This window comes from Phoca vitulina, unplaced genomic scaffold (assembly GCF_004348235.1).
Source record: "Phoca vitulina isolate PV1807 unplaced genomic scaffold, GSC_HSeal_1.0 scaffold10, whole genome shotgun sequence".
Lineage (NCBI taxonomy): Eukaryota > Metazoa > Chordata > Mammalia > Carnivora > Phocidae > Phoca > Phoca vitulina.
In genome coordinates this window covers 20,502,897-20,522,578 of record NW_022589713.1, presented here as the reverse complement: position 1 = coordinate 20,522,578, position 19,682 = coordinate 20,502,897, and the positions used below count along the sequence as shown (strand labels likewise).

Sequence of the window (19,682 nt, the reverse complement as noted above, 5' to 3'; positions counted from 1 at the left end):
CCAGATTATGGGCTTAATAAATATTTTCTGACCAGGAAGCCTGGGTGGCTCAGTCCGTTAAGTGCCTGCCTTTGGCTCAAGTCATGATCCCAGGGTCCTGGGATCGAGTCCCACATCGGGCTCCTTGCTCAGCGGGGAGCCTGCTTCTCCCTCTGCCTGCCTCTCCCCCCTTGCTTGTGCTCTCTCTGACAAGTAAATAAAATCTTTAAAAAAATTAAAAAATAAGTATTTTCTGACCAATAGGAAGTCAACATCTTTCCTTAGAATTACACTCATATTCATAAAATTTTTAACTGTCTCTCCAAATTTCTGTTCATTTAGCCTATTACTAAAACTGACACACCTTCCTACCAATTTATAAAATTCAGGATCCCATCAATGTTTTTTTATGAAAATTGCATCTATTATTTCTTTAAACTGTTGAAAAAGAAATCACTCTTCTTGAAACAAGTCAAATAAAAAATGAGTTCACCTTTGAACATTGGTTTGAATTGTGCAGGTCCACTTATATGTGGATTTCTTTTCCTTTTTTTTTTAAGATTTATTTATTTATTTGTCAGAGAGAGAGTGTGAGAGAGTGAGCACTCACACAAGCAGAGGGAACGGCAGGCAGAGGGAGAAGCAGGCTACCCACTGAGCAGGGAGCCTGATATAGGACTCGATCCCAGGACCCTGGGATCATGACCTGAGCCGAAGGCAGACGCTTAACCGACTGAGCCACCCAGGCGTCCCTGGATTTTTCAGTAAATACATCACAGTACTGTAAATATATTTTTTCTTCCTTATGACTTACCATTTTCTTTTCTCTAGCTTGCTTTATTGTAAGAATACAGCATATAATACATGTAACATGAAATACGTTAATTGATTATTATCAGTAAGGCTTCCAGTCAACAGAAGGCTATTAATAGTTAAGTTTTTGGGGAGTCAAAACTTATATGTAGTACAGCATAGGGGATATAGTCAATAACACTGTAATAATGTTGTATGTGACAGTTACTACACTTATCATGGTGAGCACTGAGTAATGTAGAGAATTGTTGAGTCACTGTTGTACACCTGAAACTAATATAAACTATACTTCAATAAAAATTTAAAAAATGAAAAAAAGTCTGAAATTTAAAATCTAATGAATCCTTTTCATTTATTTTGGATTAAAAAAAAAAGGTTATACACAATTTTCGATTGTGAGGGGGTCGATGCCCCTAACCTGTGTTGTTCAAGGGTCACCTGTAAAACTAAAATATAATTAATATAAAAGGAAAAAAGAACGGGTTACACAATGGCTAAGCCAATGTCCCTACTTCTCTGAATTGTGGAATAAGAAATCATTTCCCACTTACTTAATTCCAGAGTACTAAAAGCAAGCAGAGAAAGAACTATATAAATGCTTTAAAGAAAACTATAGTTCCTTAAAACAAACTATCAGAGCTTATGTTATCAACAGTAATTACATCTAGATGATTAACATTTTTCTAAAAAGTGAAACATTTAAAATTACAAGGGCATCATGATAAAAGCAACTTACACAGTCTTTTTGTCCTGTCGAAGAAGTTTAGAAGAAAATTCACTTAGTACTTCCAGGAAAGCCAGATTAGGAGGTGGATATTCTTGTCCTTTCTGATTTTGGTATTTAAAGGCAAATTCTATGCCATCCCTGAAGTAAAAGAAAGTATCGCCTTATTTTTCCAGATAAGGAGTATAGTTCTCTCAATGGGCTAAAATTTCAAAATAGTTGGGAAGGCAGGATAATCATCACTGAATATAGTAAAATCTGATAAATTTGAAGCGTAAAACAATGTTAATTTGTATGACATATATGCCTATTTACAGTTTAAAACTATAAGTTGTGAAACAAAGCTAAATTCCTATGTGTATCTTGTAGGGATAGCACAATACCCTGGAAAGATAACTAGATTGTCAGAAAACTTAGTTCTCAGAGTTGATCATGGTATCAAGCAGATGTGTGAGGTATTTAACATTTTCTGTCATTCAGTTTTCAGTTATGAAATAAGGTTGACCACATCAGCATTTGCACAGTGTTTTTAAATCCACGTCTCCTATATCATCATCTTACTGACAGACCAGACAAGAGTATTTTGTTAAACTTTACTTTCTATACTATATAAATTGAAAAAACAGGCAGTTGAAGTATTTTTCAAATTAAAAAGGCCCTCCTAGTTGAGACTCACTAGACTACACAATCTCTAAAGTTCTTATAACTTGAAAATTCAATCATTTGTCATTAAAAATGGGTCAAATAACAGTTATTTCAGTTAAATTCCAATAAACCAGATTCTGTTTAACAGGAAGTATTTATTTAGCTCACTCACTTGTGAAGTGTGGCAACTGCTTCTCGTGTCTTGATCTGATCCAGTCCGAATGTAAGGGCAAAGCGACGTGCCAATTCTTTAATGCCACTGACGTGGGCAGATGTCCTATCTAGGTTGGGACCTTGCTCTTGAACAAGTTCATTAAACAACTGGTTGAAAGAAAAAAAGAGGAAAAAACCTACAGCTAAGAAAAATTTATTTTATTTATTATTAGAATAGGTAATATAATTTAAAAATATTTAAAAGGCATATGGTAAAATATATATTTCCCTCCTTGCATTGAACTGTAGCCACATTGTTCCCCTTCTCCAAGTCGTCTACTAATAATTTCTTGGGCTCATTTTCATGCTAGCTGTGATTAAATGCAGACAGGAATTTACTTCTTTTTAACAAAAAATAATGTATTTTGGGCTGGGGAAAGGAAACATGTTTATAGAAATATATTTGTATTCATAAACATCTATGTAGTTTTTTGGTGTTTTAATAGGGATGGCAGTATATGAAATATGGGGTTCAGAACTTTTTTTTTTTCACTTACTATATCTTAGACAAGAACATTATGTAAAAGAAGACATTTGGATATATGGGGTGATATTTCCTACCCAACAACAATACATACAAAAAAGTTCTTAAGCTGTATGAAAAGGTTTTATAAATTACACATACATTACATATATTGTATCAAAATAACAACCACCAAATAAATCCTGAAGTACTAAAGAATATAAAAACTATCATCATTCTACCACCAAGGTTAGAAACTTAAATTTATCGGTACACATCTGTCTTCCCTCCTATTATGAGAGAAGAATAGTCCAGGACTTTCATCTAAAGCCACTCCCTCTGTATGTACTAGATCTCACTCCGTTTTACCTATTCAGCAGTTTTGCTCCTATGCTTACTGCTCTGTCATGCATCCTTAACTATTCCCTCTACTACATGCATGCATCTTAAAACCCCAAAATACAAAAAACCGTAACTTCTTAACTCAATCTCCTGTGCCAGCTATCAAAACGTTGTTTTGATTCTCTTTTTTGGCAAAGATCCTGAAAAGTATTGTTTACATTTGTTTTCTTCACTTCCTCACCCCCACCTCTCAATTCACTCTTATCATTCCGTCCCATTGAAATAGCACTTCTGAGAAGGAGGAGCAAGATGGCGGAGAGTAGGAGACCTAAATTTCGTCTGGTCCCAGGAATTCAGCTAGATAGGGATCAAACCATTCTGAACATCTACGAACTCAACAGGAGATGGAAAAAAAGAAGAGCAGCAACTCTCTGAACAGAAAAGCGACCACTTTCTGGAAGGTAGGACATGTGGAGAAGTGAATCCAAGGCGATATTTGGGAAGACAGATGGTGGGGGAGGGGGTCTCCGAGGGCGATTCTGGCAAGTGATAGAGCAGCAGAGCACAAAATCGGAACTTTTAGAAGTCGGCTCCGCTGAGGGATGTCGCTCCAGTGGCTAAGCGGGGGGTGGAACCCTTGCGGGGACAGTGTGCTCGCAGGATCCTCGGGGTCACAGAAAGACAGGGGGTGCCTGAGTGCAGCAGAGCTCCCAGGTATCTGAGCAGGGAAGCCGGCTGCAGAGACGCCCGAGGAGTGGGCTCTCAGCTCCGGGTTGCCATAAACCGTGATCTACGGCATAGTCGGGCCACTGCTCCTCCAGCAGGGACCCAACAAGCAGCAGATCCAGGAAGACTCCCCTTCCTCCTCCGGGAGGAGCGGCGCGGGAGCACACCGCAGGAATCTGCTGGGTTTGGAGACTCCACACAGGGTCGTGTGCCATCGATAGAAAGGCTCGGTCACAGGCCGGGTGAACACAGAGTGCGGCCAGAGACCGGGGAGATGGGAGTGATTGACTGCTTTTCTCTGGGGGCTCACTGAGGAGTGGGGCCCCGAGTTCTTGGCTCCTCCGGTGGAGATTGGGAGGCCGCCATTTTCACTCTCGTCCTCCAAAGCTGTATGGAAAGCTTGCAAGGAACAAAAGCTCCCGAGAGCAAACCCGAGCAGATTATATAGCCCAGGCCGGCAAGGGCGGGGCAATTCTGCCTTTGGCAAAGACATCTGGGAACCACGGCGACAGGCCCCTCCCCCAGAAGATCAGCAAGAACAGCCAGCCAAGGCCAAGATAACTCATCAATGAGAATGGCAGAACTCCAGCACTAAGGGAATACTGCACATAGAATTCATGGCTTTTTTCCCATGATTCTTTAGTCTTTCAAATTTAAATTTTTTTTTAACTTTCTTGTTCTTTTTTTTTGAATTTTTCTTTTTCCCTTTCTCAACCAACATCTTATCAATCCCTTTTTTAAAAAATCCTTTTTATTTTTCATTTTTAGAGTCATATTCTATCCCTTCATAGTAGTTAACCTTATATTTGGTATCTATATATAAGTTGTTCTTTCTTTAAAATTTTGGGATACAGTTTTTTCTAACAGACCAAAATATACCCTAAATGTCTAGTGTATGGCTTTGTTCTACTCTCCTACCTGATCACATTCTCTCCCTTTTTTTTTTAAGTCCTCTTCTTTCTTTTTTCAACCAACTTATCAATTCCTTTTATAAAATCTTTTATAATCTTCTTTTTTTTTTTTAAGATTTTATTTATTTGCGAGAGAGAGAATGAGAGACAGAGAGCATGAGAGGGAGGAGGGTCAGAGGGAAAAGCAGACTCCCTGCCGAGCAGGGAGCCCGATGTGGGACTCGATCCCGGGACTCCAGGATCATGACCTGAGCCGAAGGCAGTCGCTTAACCAACTGAGCCACCCAGGCGCCCCTATAATCTTCATCTTTACAGTCATATTCCATCCCTTCATCATATTAACCCTTATTTTTGTACATATAAGTTTTTCTTTCTTTAAAATTGTGGGAGGCACTTTCTTCTGCCAGACCAAAATACGCCCAAAATCTAGTGTGTGGCACTGATATATGCACCAGCCTAATCATATCTGATCATACTCTCTTTTTTTTGTTTTGTTTTTATCTTTTTCTTTTTTCTTTCTTTCCCTTTCTTTTCCCCTGGTTCCAGGTCTTTTCTGATTTGTTTAGTGTATATTTTCTGGGGCTGTTGTTACCCTGTTAGCATTTTGTTCTCTCATTCATCTATTCTCCTCTGGACAAAATGACAAGACGGAAAACATCACCTCAACAAAAAGAACAAGAGGCAGTACCGACTGCCAGGGACCTAATCAATACGGACATTAGTAAGATGTCGGAACTAGAGTTCAGAATGATGATTTTAAAGATACTAGCTGGGCTTGAAAAAAGCATGGAAGATATTAGAGAAACCCTTTCTGGAGAAATAAAAGAACTAAAATCTAACCAAGTCGAAATCAAAAAGGCTATTAATGAGGTGCAATCAAAAATGGAGGCTCTGACTTAAATGAGGCAGAAGAAAGAATCAGCGATATAGAAGACCAAATGATGGAAAATAAAGAAGCTGAGAAAAAGAGAGATAAACAACTACCGGATCACGAGGGCAGAATTCGAGAGATAAGTGATACCATAAGACAAAACAATATTAGAATAATTGGGATCCCCGAAGAAGAAAGAGAGAGAGGGGCAGAAGGTATATTGGAGCCAATTATAGCACAGAACTTCCCTAATTTGGGGAACGAAACAGGCATCAAAATCCAGGACACAGAGAGAACCCCCCTCAAGATCAATAAAAATAGGTCAACACCCTGACATCTAATAGTAAAACTTATGAGTCTCACAGACAAAGAGAAAATCCTGAAAGCAGCTCGGGAGAAGAGATCTGTAACCTACAATGGTAGAAACATTAGATCAGCAACAGACCTATCCACAGAGACCTGGCAGGCCAGAAAGGACTGGCATGATATATTCAGAACACTAAATGAGAAAAATATGCAGCCAAGAATACTATATCCAGCTAGGCTGTCACTGAAAATAGAAGGAGAGATAAAAAGCTTCCAGGACAAACAAAAACTAAAGGAATTTGCAAACACAAAACCAGACCTACAAGAAACATTGAAAGGGGTCCTCTAAGCAAAGAGAGAGCCAAAAAGTAACATAGACCAGAAAGAACACAGACAATATACAGTAATGGTCACCTTACAGGCAATACAATGGCACTAAATTCATATCTTTCAATAGTTACCCTGAATGTTAATGGGCTAAATGCCCCAATCAAAAGACACAGGCTATCAGATTGGATAAAAAAACAACACCCATTGATATGCTGTCTGCAAGAGACTCATTTTAGACCCAAAGACACCCCCAGATTGAAAGTGAGGGGGTGGAAAACCATTTACCACGCTAATGGACATCAAAAGAAAGCTGGGGTGGCAATCCTTGTATCAGACAAATTAGATTTTAAACCAAAGACTGTAATGAGAGATGAGGAAGGACACTATATCATACTTAAACAGCCTATCCAACAAGAAGATCTAACAATTGTAAATATCTATGCCCCTAACATGGGAGCAGCCAATTACATAAGCCAATTAATAACAAAAGCAAAGAAACACATTGACAACAATACAATAATAGTGGGGGACTTTAACACCCCCCTCACTCAAATGGACAGATCATCTAAGCAAAAGATCAACAAGGAAATAAAGGCTCTAAATGACACACTGGACCAAATGGACTTCACAGATATATTCAGAACATTCCATCCCAAAGCAACAGAATACACATTCTTCTCTAGTCCCCATGGAACATTCTCCAGAATATATTACATCCTAGGTCACAAATCAGGTCTCAACCAGTACCAAAAGATTGGGCTCATTCCCTCCATATTTTCAGACCACAATGCTTTGAAACTAGAACTCAATCACAAGAGGAAAGTCAGAAAGAACTCAAATACATGGAGGCTAAAGAGCATCCTACTTTAAAGAATGAATGGGTCAACCAGGAAATTAAAGAAGAATTAAAAAATTCATGGAAACAAATGAAAATGAAAATACAACTCTTCAAAATCTTTGGGATGCAGCAAAGGCAGTCCTAAGAGGAAAATATATAGCAATACAAGCCTTTCTCAAGAAACAAGAAAGGTCTCAAATACACAACCTAACCCTACACCTAAAGGAGCTGGAGAAAGAACAGCAAATAAAGCCTAAACCCAGCAGGAGAAGAGAAATAATAAAGATCAGAGCAGAAATCAATGAAACAGAAACCAAAAGAACAGTGGAACAGATCAACGAAACTAGAAGCTGGTTCTCTGAAAGAATTAACAAGATTGATAAACACCTGGCCAGACTTATCAAAAAGAAAAGAGAAACGACCCAAACTAATAAAATCATGAATGAAAGAGGAGAGATCACAACCAACACCAAAGAAATACAGACAATTATAAGAACATATTATGAGCAACTGTATGTCAGCAGATTAGATAATCTGGAAGAAATGGATGCATTCCTAGAGATGTATCAACTACCAAAACTGAACCAGGAAGAAATAGAAAACCTGAACAGACCTATAACCACTAAGGAAATTGAAGCCGTCATCAAAAATCTCCCAACAAACAAAAGCCCAGGGCCAGATGGCTTCCCAGGGGAATTCCATCAAACATTAAAGAAGAATTAATACCTATTCTTCTGAAACTGTTCCAAAAAATAGAAATGGAAGGAAAACTTCCAAACTTGTTTTATGAAGTCACCATTACCCTGATCCCCAAACCAGACAAAGACCCCATCAAAAAGGAGAATTACAGACTAATATCCTTGATGAACATGGATGCAAAAATTCTCACCAAAATACTAGCCAATAGGATCCAACAGTACATTAAAAGGATTATTCACCACGACCAAGTGGGATTTATCCCTGGGCTGCAAGGTTGGTTCAACATTCGCAAATCAATGTGATACAATACATTAACAAAAGAAAGAACAAGAACTCTATGATCCTCTCAATAGATGCAGAAAAAGCATTTGACAAAGTACAGCACCCTTTCTTGATCAAAACTCTTCAGAGTATAGGGATAGAGGGCACATACCTCAATATCATAAAAGCTATCTCTGAAAAACCCACACCGAATATCATTCTCAATGGGGAAAAACTGAGAGCTTTCCCCCTAAGGTCAGAAACACGGCAGGGATGTCCACTATCACCACTGCTATTCAACATAGTATTAGAAGTCCTAGCCACAGCAATCAGATAACAAAAAGAAAAGGCATCCAAATCGGCAAAGAAGTCAAACTCTGTTTGCAGATGATATGATACTTTATGTGGAAAACCCAAAAGACTCCACCCCAAAACTGCTAGAACTCATACAGGAATTCAGTAAAGTGGCAGGATATAAAATCAATGCACAGAAATCAGTGGCATTCCTATACACCAACAACAAGACAGAAAGAGAAATTAAGGAGTCGATCCCATTTACAACTGCACCCAAAACCGTAAGATACCTAGGAATAAACCTAACCAAAGAGGCAAAGAATCTGTACTCAGAAAACTATAGAATACTCATGAAAAAAATTGAGGAAGACACAAAGAAATGGAAAAACGTTCCATGCTCATGGATTGGAAGAACAAATATTGTGAAGATGTCAATGCTACCTAGAGCAATGTACACATTCAATGCAATCCCTATCAAAATACCATCAACTTTTTTCAAAGAAATAGAGCAAATAATCCTAAAATTTGTATGGAACCAGAAACGACCCTGAACAGCCAGAGGAATGTTGAAAAAGCAAAAAGCAAAGCTGGTGGCATCAGAATTCCGGACTTCAAGCTCTATTACAAAGCTGTAATTATCAAGACAGTATGGTACTGGCACAAAAACAGACACATAGATCAATGGAACAGAATAGAGAGCCCAGAAATGGACCCTCAACTCTATGGTCAACTCATCTTCAACAAAGCAGGAAAGAATGTCCAATGGAAAAAAGACAGTCTCTTCAACAAATGGTGTTGGGAAAATTGGACAGCTACAGCAAAAGAAGGAAACTGGACCATTTCCTTACACCACACACAATATAGCCTCAAAATGGATGAAAGACCTAAATGTGAAACAGAAGTCCATCAAAATCCTAAAGGAGAACACAGGCAGCAACCTCTTCGACCTCAGCCACAGCAACTTCTTCCTAGAAACATCGCCAAAGGCAAGGGAAGCAAGGGCAAAAATGAACTATTGGGACTTCATTAAGATAAAAAGCTTTTGCACAGCAAAAGAAACAGTCAATAAAACCAAAAGACAACCGACAGAATGGGAGAAGATATTTGCAAATGACGTATCAGATACAGGGCTAGTATCCAAAATCTATAAAGAACTTATTAAACTCAACACCCAAAGAATAAATGATCCAATCAAGAAATGGGCAGAAGACATGAACAGACATTTCTGCAAAGAAGACATCCAAATGGCCAACAGACACATGAGAAAGTGCTCAACATCGCTCTACTAGTACTTTTTACTACTTACAGTATCATAACTAGAAACAGCAGTTCTTCCAAACATTTTCAAATGTATCCACAGGTAATTATTTATAAATTCTTAAACTTCAAAATGTTTCCAGAGATGGTTGTACACAATTGCCTTAAATTTTAAAATTTACACTTAAATGCAAAGAATAGATCTCTGTGCAAAATTCAAGGAATATAAAAATAAACATTCTCCTTCCACTTTCCCAGTGAATATCATTCTTCTCCCCAAAGGTTATCAATGTTAAAGTTTCAAGGTTTTCTAGACCAGTTTAGACACATTAATGTATTACATATACGAAACTTTTAACATAAATGATACTAATCTATATAGTTTGTCCTGAAACTTGCTGTTTTTTTTCCTTTTTCAAGTTTTTATTTAAAATTCCAGTTAGTTAATGTATGGTGTAATATTAGTTTTAGGTGTAGAATTTAGTGATTCATCACTTACATACAACACCCAGTGTTCATCACTAGTGCCCTCCTTAATACCCATCACCTGTTTATCCCCCTGCCATCTCCTTTCCAGTAACCCTCAGTTTGTTCTCTATTGTTAAGAGTCTGTTTCCTGGCTTGCCCCGCTTTTTTCCTTTTTTTCCCCTATGTTCATCTGTTTTGTTTCTTAAATTCCACATATGAGAGAAATCTGGTATTTGTCTTTTTCTGACTTATTTCGCTTAGCATAATAATCTCTAGCTCCATCCACGTCGTTGCAAATGGTAAGATTTCATTCCTCCTTAAGCTGAGTAATATTCCATTGTGTGTGTGTGTCACACACACACATATCACATCTTTATCCATTCATCAGTCAATGGACATTTGGGCTCTTTCCATAATTTGGTTGTTGATAATAATATATAATATATAGAATATAAACACTGGGGTGTATGTATCCCTTTGAATCAGTATTTTTGTATCCTTTGAGTAAACAGAAGTGCAATTTCTGGATCGTAGGGTAGTTCTATTTTTAACTTTCTGAGGAACCTCCATACTGTTTTCCAGCGTGGCTGTACCAGTTTGCATTCCCACCAACAGTGTAAGAGGGTTCCCCTTTCTCTGAAACGTGCTATTTTTCACTTAATATTTTGTCTTAAAAATCTTTTAGCTACTTCAGAGTATCACACTTTAATCATTCCTCTGCTGATGGAACATTTAGACTATCTTCAATTTTTCAATATTATAGACTTGCTAAAATAAACATCTTTTACGTACATCTTTGTGTGTACCTGCATGTACCAATGTAGATACCTAGCAGCAAAAGTAGTGACTTTTAAAAGGAATATCTATCTTCAATTTTGAAATATCCTGCAAAATTATATTTCAAGAAGGCAATGGCAATTTCTTTCACAAGGGACCCTTTTCTCCACATCTTTATCAATCATTGGTATTAACCATCATTTAAATTCATGCTAATCTGCCCATCAGTGATAAATATCTCTTTGTTTCAATTTGTATTTCATTAATTATTTATGAAATTATGCTCCTTTTCATATGGTTATTGGCTTTTAAGATTTCCTCTTCTGAAAAGTGGCTTTTCATATCCCTTGTTCACTTTTCTATGGGATTTATCTTTGTTACTGATTTGTAGGATTTGTTACGTATGACTGAAAATATTTCCCTGAACCTGTCATTTGTTTAAACTTTGTTTAGGGTGCTGGTTGATGTAGAAATGTATTTAAGTTTATATACACATACCTACAGCTCCACCCACCCCCTGAAATCTCTGTATTAATTCAGTAGGCATTTATTAGGGACTCTTATTTATATAACATATGTGACTTTTTTTTTTTTTTAATATTTTATTTATTTATTTGAGAGAGTGAGAGAGAGAGCATGAGTCGGGGGAAGGGAGAAGCAGACTCCCCGCTGATCAGGGAGCCCGACTCAGGGGTTGATCCCAGGACCCTGGGATCATGACCTGAGCTGGAGGCAGCCGCTTAACTGGCTGAGCCACCCAGGCGCCCCCATATGTGACTTATTTTCTTATTTGAATACTATTTTGCCCTGTCTTCATTAAATATTTTTAAAATATATTTTTATATTTTTCTTTTTAAATGATTACTTTTTAAATGTCTGTTTGGCATTTCATCTGGTCCAAGAGTAGATCACACTAGGATTTCATCTATTTGAAATGTGAACTGTAAGATTATTTTCCAAAAGACATATAACACATCTTTGGACCAGAAAGTATCCATACTAATGTACTGATACAGTGACCTAGTTTAAATGAGGTAAGATATACCTAGTACATACTAAGCACATAAAAGTGTTCAATAACATTAATTCTACTCTTTATCTCTTTCAGATTTCTTACCTGCTGTAAACTGAGAATGAGGGTCTTGGCACACTGAATTTTATCAATCTGCCTGGTCTTACTCAGTGTTTCCTTAATAATATCACCATAGTCATTGTAATACTGTGAGAAAAAGAAAGAAAACACAGCTTTAAAATTACTGAAATTTCATGAGACAAACAGTGGATTGGTAAAAGAAATGGAAAGGGGAGTTCAAGGGTGTTTTAATTTCTTCATCTTAAACATAATGAGAGATAAAAGATATTTTCTAAAGTTAAAGGAATATACATTTGATGTTAATCACGTAAGATTATGAAATAACTAATGTTAACTGAAAAACTGGGAATTCCAGGAAGGGAGGAAGTGACACAGGTAACCAAAATTCCTTATTCTTTGTAACATGGATTCAATAGACACCACTTAAAAGGTGACAAATCAAGATACAGAACTCTGATAGAAACTTCGCAAAGAACTAAAACCGAAAAGAGTTAAAATTGCTTACCTCTGGGGAGTGGGCCTAAATAACAGGGAAGGGCAGATTAGGGTAACAGACTTTTCATTTAATACTTTTGTACTATGGCATTCTCTGCTCCCCCAACATGTTTATATTTTACTATTGTAATATAAAAAATAAAAACATTGACTTCTTCAATAGTGACTGAGAAAAATTTAATTGCTTTATAATTCAAGTTTTTTTGACACAGGATTTTAAGAATTTTCCTTGTGAGTAGATAATTAAGAAAAGCCTTATTTAAAACCACTAAATCTGGATGTTATTTCTAAGCTAACGCCTAAAAACTTACAACCTATGTGAAGAAGTGAGTGTATTAGCTTGGCAATTGGACTTTCATAATTTTCAAAAAGAAAGGTATGCTTCCATGATGTGAGATGAAAAAATGAGAAAGATATATTAATATACTAAAGTGGTTCAACAAGCAGCTCTCCAATAAATTCATATTTGTAATAGTCACATAGGGAATTGGGGCAAAAAGCCACATAACTGAGGATATGTAATAAAGAGTAGCAAATAACTATTAAATTCTCTCAAAAAAATTAAAGCTTACAATGAGCAGAGGTGCAAAAATTGCTAAGGATGATAATAAGTTTTGGTTAAGGCTCATTTCTTGAAACCAATATAGTATTGTTAAGGGATGAAAAGGAAAAACCACGGTAAGCTCATATTCATCCATTCAAACTGTGTTTAGACATTCCTTCAGGAAGCTGTCTCGGGTTTCTTTCACTGAAGTCTCTCTATTCCATGTTTGCTTTGTAATTTGTACATTTATCATTGCAATAATGATGCTGAGGCTTTATGATCTAATGGGAAGAGCTAAGCTTTGAAGCTAGACAAACCTAGAATCATAAATTCCAGTTTTTGCTACTTATAGTAATGTGACCTTTGATAGTTACTTAACCTCTTAGAGCCTTAATTACCTTATCTGTAAATGATGTTATTTCCTACCTCATAGGATTACTGTAATCAACAAACATATGTAAAAGCATTAGAACAGTGTCTCAAATATAAATGGCACAGAACACAGACAACCACTATTACCATGCTACATTATATTATGCTTGCATTTCAGTTTCTCTATTAATCTGTAAGTTCCTTGGTGCAGAAATCATGTTTTACTTAAATCTCTATCAGCACAGTGCTCACACTGCAGTTGTTCAGCAAAATATGATGAATTAGTTACTATGTCATAGCTAGAATTGGACCATAACTAAACATGGATAAAGACACAAATGGATCAATGGCACACACAATATTCTGAACATGGGCAAAACAAAACACTATCTGTGACAGAACAAGGCAAAAATACATAAACTGAGAAGTGTGCCTATCATAAAGACTTCTGAGCGTCAGAAACAAAATGGAGCTTAAGGAAAGCAGAGCAAACAGCCAGAAAGGTGAGTACCTATCAAAATCCTGCCATATAAAGAATGGTTTAAAACCCTTCAATATCTCCTTACCTCCCTCAGGAAAAAAATCCAGGCTTCTCACATAGCATTTGGTTACTAGTGACACTTTTTAAAATCTTACCTCTGGCTCCCTTCTCATAAGCAATCTATGTTGCTACATCAAATGACCTGCATTTCCCCCAAATAATTCACATTCTTTTGTGTCTTTGTACATGAAGTTCAATCTACCCCAAGTCCTCCTGCTACTTCTTTGCTTACTAATTTATGTTTATCATCTTAGACTTAGTTCAGAAGTCACTACTAAGAAGTTTCCATTAACCCTCATATTTCTTTAGAGTTGGGTGTCTGTTTCATATATTTCCAGAAACCCCTATACATACCTCTATTATACTATATAATGCAATTGTCTAAATGTTGACAGTCTTCAGCTTTAGACTACTTTAGAGCAAGAATTTTACTTTATTATTAAAGATTTATTTATTTGAGAGAGAGAGCTCACAAGTAGGGGGAGGGGCAGAGGGAGAGAATTTTCAAGCAGATTCCCTGCCAAGCACGGGGCTCAACCCCAGGACCCAAGAGATCATGACCTGAGCCGAAACTAAGATTTGGACACTTAACCGACTGCACCACCCAGGTGCCCCTAGAGCAGGATTTTAAAAAATATTTGTAACTTTAGTGCCTGGCAGGTGGCATGGTACATAGTACGCATACTTACAAAAATGTCTTAAAGAGATGTCATAAGAGAGATTAGGTTTCTTCCATGTTGATCAAGAGAGTCTATATATCTCATGAAAATAAGGTGTTCTTTCAATAAATGTGAGGATCTCCTACTTTATGGGGTTGATATAATGGTATAGATTGAGAAAAGTTTATACTTCTATAAAAGAGAGAAACCTTAAATATATCAGAAAATCATGAACAATATATGGTTACCTGGCAATTTAGCTTCTGTTTTCTTTTTTTTTTTTTTTTTTTTTAGATTTTTTTTTATTTATTTATCTGAGAGAGAGAATGGGAGACAGAGAGCATGAGAGGGGAAGGGTCAGAGGGAGAAGCAGACCCCCTGCTGAGCAGGGAGCCCGATGTGGGACTCGATCCCGGGACTCCAGAATCATGACCTGAGCCGAAGGCAGTTGCTTAACCAACTGAGCCACCCAGGCGCCCCTGTTATCTTTTCATTTTTAAGTGCAAATTGCTCTGCCACTTAGATGGAAGGAAAAAAATAAGACTATGAAACTATACCTTCATGTAGTGTTTAAAGATGTCTGCAGCTGCATGCATGTCAACAATATCATAAATGATAAGTTTGCTGAAGGCAGCAAGTAGATTCCTTCTTTTATGTAAGGCCTCAATTTTATTAGCTTCATCTTCTTCATCACCCTCTACCACAGAAAATAAATTGGTTATGAACTTTGGCCCTTTATCCAAGGTAAAACAATGTAGACAATCTGTATAATCAAACACCAACTTATAACTTTACAAATAGTACAATTCAGTTTTAAGTAAAACTGTTAGTTACACTGATTATTTTAGGGTGCTATATTTAGTTATATGCTTATTAAATGTTTAGTAGTTACCAAGGTTCCTATCTTCTAGGAAACTGTCATAGCAAAGATTAAGATAAGCAAACCATACATAAATTTTTTCTGGTATTTTTATCATAATAATACTCTTGTCTGTTTACCTTAAAAATGCCATCTCTTCTCATTTCAATATTCTTTACATGCTATTAGCTATATTTCAACAGAGAAGAAATTTCTGGAAATTTTAAAGACATAGGGAAAAGTTTTCTTTTAGAAAGAAATATGTGGGGAGTAATGGAAATATATGGAGATGTTAGGTTTCAGTGCTTGTCTTAAACATGGTTACATTATCAGCATGAAATATATTTTGCAAACCATTTATGCTCATATACATTTTCTTTTTTTTCTTTAAAGATTTCACTTATTTATTTGACAGACAGAGACACAGTGAGAGAGGGAACACAAGCAGGGGGAGTGGGAGAGGGAGAAGCAGGCTTCCCGTGGAGCAGGGAGCCTGGGATCATGACCTGAGCCGAAGGCAGACGCTTAACGACTGAGCCACCCAGGCGCCCCTACATTTTCTTTTTTTAAATGTAGGCTCCACACCCAGTGTGGAGCCCAACATGGGGCTTTAACTCACGATCTAGGGATCAAGACCTAACCTAAGCTGAAATCAAGAGTCAGACGCTTAACTGACTGAGTCACCCAGGCGCCTCTATACATATACAATTTTTTAAACAAAGCTTGCTACTAAATACTTACAAAACGAGTAATATTTCTTTCTCAGTTTTTTAATTCTCAGGCCCCAGTGGCTTGTCTTTTTTTAATCCTACAAAAAATTTCTTCACAAGGCTCCAGATGTTGACACATTTGTTTTAGGCTCTGTACTGACTCTCTCATGTCTTGGCCTGCCTATGTGTGTATTATATATATACAAAAAATGAAAGAACTTACTCAACTTCTCTCTTTCCTTTCTACTAATTGGTCTTGCTGTGAAGCACCACTGCTTTGAGAAGTTGGAAATCTTTTTGCTTAAGATAAGTAATAAGTAAATTTTATCTCCTGGGATTAAAATGGACTCTAAATAGAGACTTTGTTTTACAATTTAGTATTTTCTAAAATGTTCTGTTAAGTAAAAAACACTCTAATAGCACCAAATAGATCCACGGATCAGATATGCTACAGACCTTAAATCATCTATTTCATATATAACCTATCCAATACTTATTATAATTATTTATATTGGTCTAATTATGCTGCACATTATCATTATGCAGGTTGAGCACAATTTTGACTGGTGAGGTTTTTTTTTTAAGATTTTATTTATTTATTTGAGAGAGAGAGACAAAGATAAGAGTGACAGAGATAGCGAGAGAGAGCACAAGTGAGGAGAAGAGGGAAAAGCTTACGCTTTTGTAAAAGCAGGGAGCCTGACACAGGGCTCAATCCCAGGACCCTTTAGGGGCTTTCCTTTAGAGAAATTGTGAACCTGGACACAGTTCAATTAGAAACACATCTATCCTACATATATATTTTACACATGTGGGAAATGACAAATGTACACAATTATCCATTATAGCATAATATACAATAGAAGATTGGAAATGAGCCAACATCAATTAATAGGAGATGGATAACATAAAATATGCTATAAACAATGAAATACTTCGTATCTGTTGAAAAAGAATAAAGCTCTATATGTAGTGATAGGGAAAGACCTCTAAGGTACTATTCTAAAGGAGGGAGATTTCACTGTGTACATTTTTATTCTTGTTGGTTTCTGAACTACCTGAATATATTAACTTTATTTGTATTTTGAGAGAGAGAGAAAGAGAGAAAGAGAGCATGTGAGAGTGAGGGGAGGGGCAGAGGGGGAGAGAGAGAATCTTAAGCAGGCTCCTTGCCTAGCATGGAGCCTGATGCGCTGTTCGATCTCACGACCCTGGGATCATGACCTGGGCCAAAATCAAGAGTCAGACACCTAACCAACTGAGCAATCCAGGCACCCCATGACTCTTTTTTAAAAATTCTACTACTTTTTAGGACTGAATTTGAATTATTTCATAATATCTTTTGGGGTTGGTAAAAAAAAAAAAAAAAAAAAGAAAGAAAGAAAGAAAGAAAAGATCAACATTGGGGCACCTGGGTGGCTCAGTCAGTTAAGCGTCTGCCTTCAGCTCAGGTCATGATCCCAGGGTCCTGGGACTAAGCCCTGTGTTGGACTCTCAGCTCATCTGGGAGCCTGCTTATCTATCTCTCCTTCTACACCCCCCACCCCCACTCATGCTGTCTCTCTCTCCCTCTCAAATAAATAAATAAAATCTTTAAAAAAAAAATAAAGAAGATCAACATTGACAAAATAATAGCCACAAATACCCATGCTCTGGTTCTCCTCATCTTGGTCAATGAAAACATGATCCATCACAAAACTGAGGAGTTCAGATTGGAGTCCAGTATCTGGATTAAACACCAAAGGCTGAAGGCCTTCCCTGCCACCTGTCATTAATTGATGGCTAAATATCATCAGAAGATCACAGAGTAACATGAATGCCTGCAATGCAAAGGGAATTCATCAGTAATATATAACTACAACTACAGATCAATGTTAATGAAAACATACTAAATTAAATGCACTCCAATAACAATACCATAACACAAATTGAGTATTTAAATTTCAACTATTTAGTTTTAATTTCCAAACTTAATGAAATTACTTTTTCTCATTAAATACTAGTTCCATTTAAGACTTTCCCCCCCTAAATATAATCTATTTCTTTTACTTGGCTGTGTTAATTCAAAACAATTGACTAAGAGATTTTGACTTGAACTTAAAAAAATGACTTAAGGCCAATTCTGGAAATATGAAATTAATGTAATAAATTATGACAGAGGTTAGAAATCAATTATATACTGCTTAACTAAATGCAGAAGCATAAATCTTAAGGTAAACTGTATTATCCAACAAATTACAATGCAATACTCTAAACCTTAAAGCTATTATTTAGGATTCTTCTTTAAAAAATCTAATGCAAAAAAAAAATCTCTAACAATAGATTTAAAATTGAATTTAAGACCATTCACATAAAAATCAGTATCTGAAAGCTTGCCAACAAATTTAATCACGGGAACTTTCAATACATTTCCCTAAAGAGAAAGTATTATAGTTATTGTTGTCAAATTTGCCCTATTTAATGGATCTATGAAATAAGCCCGTGTCAACAGTTTACTGTAACTGAATGATTTTGCTGTGGGATAACTGAGGGCTCTCATAACTCAAAACAATTCACTTACCCCCTTCTAAATATTGATTTCTATGGGAAAACATAATTTTGGTATGTATTTGGAGATGGCTATATACTTGGCTGTCTACCTCCAGCAAGGATCATGGCAGTTCATTCTCTGACTACACAATCATGAACTACATAAATATATTTAGAAAGAGCCACTTGAAAAGGGGAGGATAAAGAGAATCCAGGGGGAAATATATCTAAGAGAATCCAGGGGGAAATATATCTATTTTTTATTCAGGCCATAGTTTTAGATTATCACCAGTGATGACATAGAAACAATGAATTTTTGGTTTAAATGTCCTGAGCCAGGTACTTTTAGATAGCACTGATAGGGTTCAGAAGGTTTAGAGAATAAGGTTTAGGGAAGACCATCTCTGTTCCCACTTTAAGTTAGATGCTGATAACTTTAATAGACAACTGTGATAACCTACTTGTAAGAAGAGATAGCAAAGGGTAAGTACTACAGTACTCTTTAACTAGACTAGGTATTTTCTAGCCCAACATTATGATAAAAAAAAACAAAACAGTATGGAAAAAAGTATCCTGTTTTATATAATAGTACCTGATCTAAAAGTACTTCCCAATAGAATAATATAATTAAACAGTTTACAAAATCACCTCATGGAAATGGTATTGCCTTGGGCTATGCTGCCCCTACCCAAGGAGTGAGGAGTCTGTTGAACCAATGCGATATACCCACCTGCACCCCTACTTTCAGGGACTATGCAGGGACTCAGGGATTCCTTGCCCTAAGAGACCTGATTCTGCTACCAAAGGCTGCACAGGTCTCTTCCCTAGGCATACTGTATCACCTGTGTGCATATTCCTAGGTCCCAGGGCGGATGTTTAAGACAATAATGTTGACAGAGTTTGGACATGTGGGCTGGAGTGTTTATGTGTGTGTGAGAAGTTCTTCCTGGTGTGATGAGAAGA

General features: G+C 36.8%; 1 protein-coding gene across 1 annotated transcript in view; it reads right to left on the bottom strand.

Moving 5' to 3' along the window:
- STAG1 (stromal antigen 1) overlaps nt 1-19,682 on the bottom strand; it is a 423,306-nt gene that overhangs the window by 29,287 nt on the left and 374,337 nt on the right. Inside the window, exons 24-28 of the mRNA XM_032408640.1 lie at nt 17,836-18,010; nt 15,179-15,318; nt 12,035-12,136; nt 2,334-2,482; nt 1,529-1,657 (exon numbers count right to left, since the gene is read on the bottom strand). Coding sequence (XP_032264531.1) covers nt 1,529-1,657; nt 2,334-2,482; nt 12,035-12,136; nt 15,179-15,318; nt 17,836-18,010 — 695 coding nt within the window. The remainder of the gene's footprint in view (nt 1-1,528; nt 1,658-2,333; nt 2,483-12,034; nt 12,137-15,178; nt 15,319-17,835; nt 18,011-19,682) is intronic.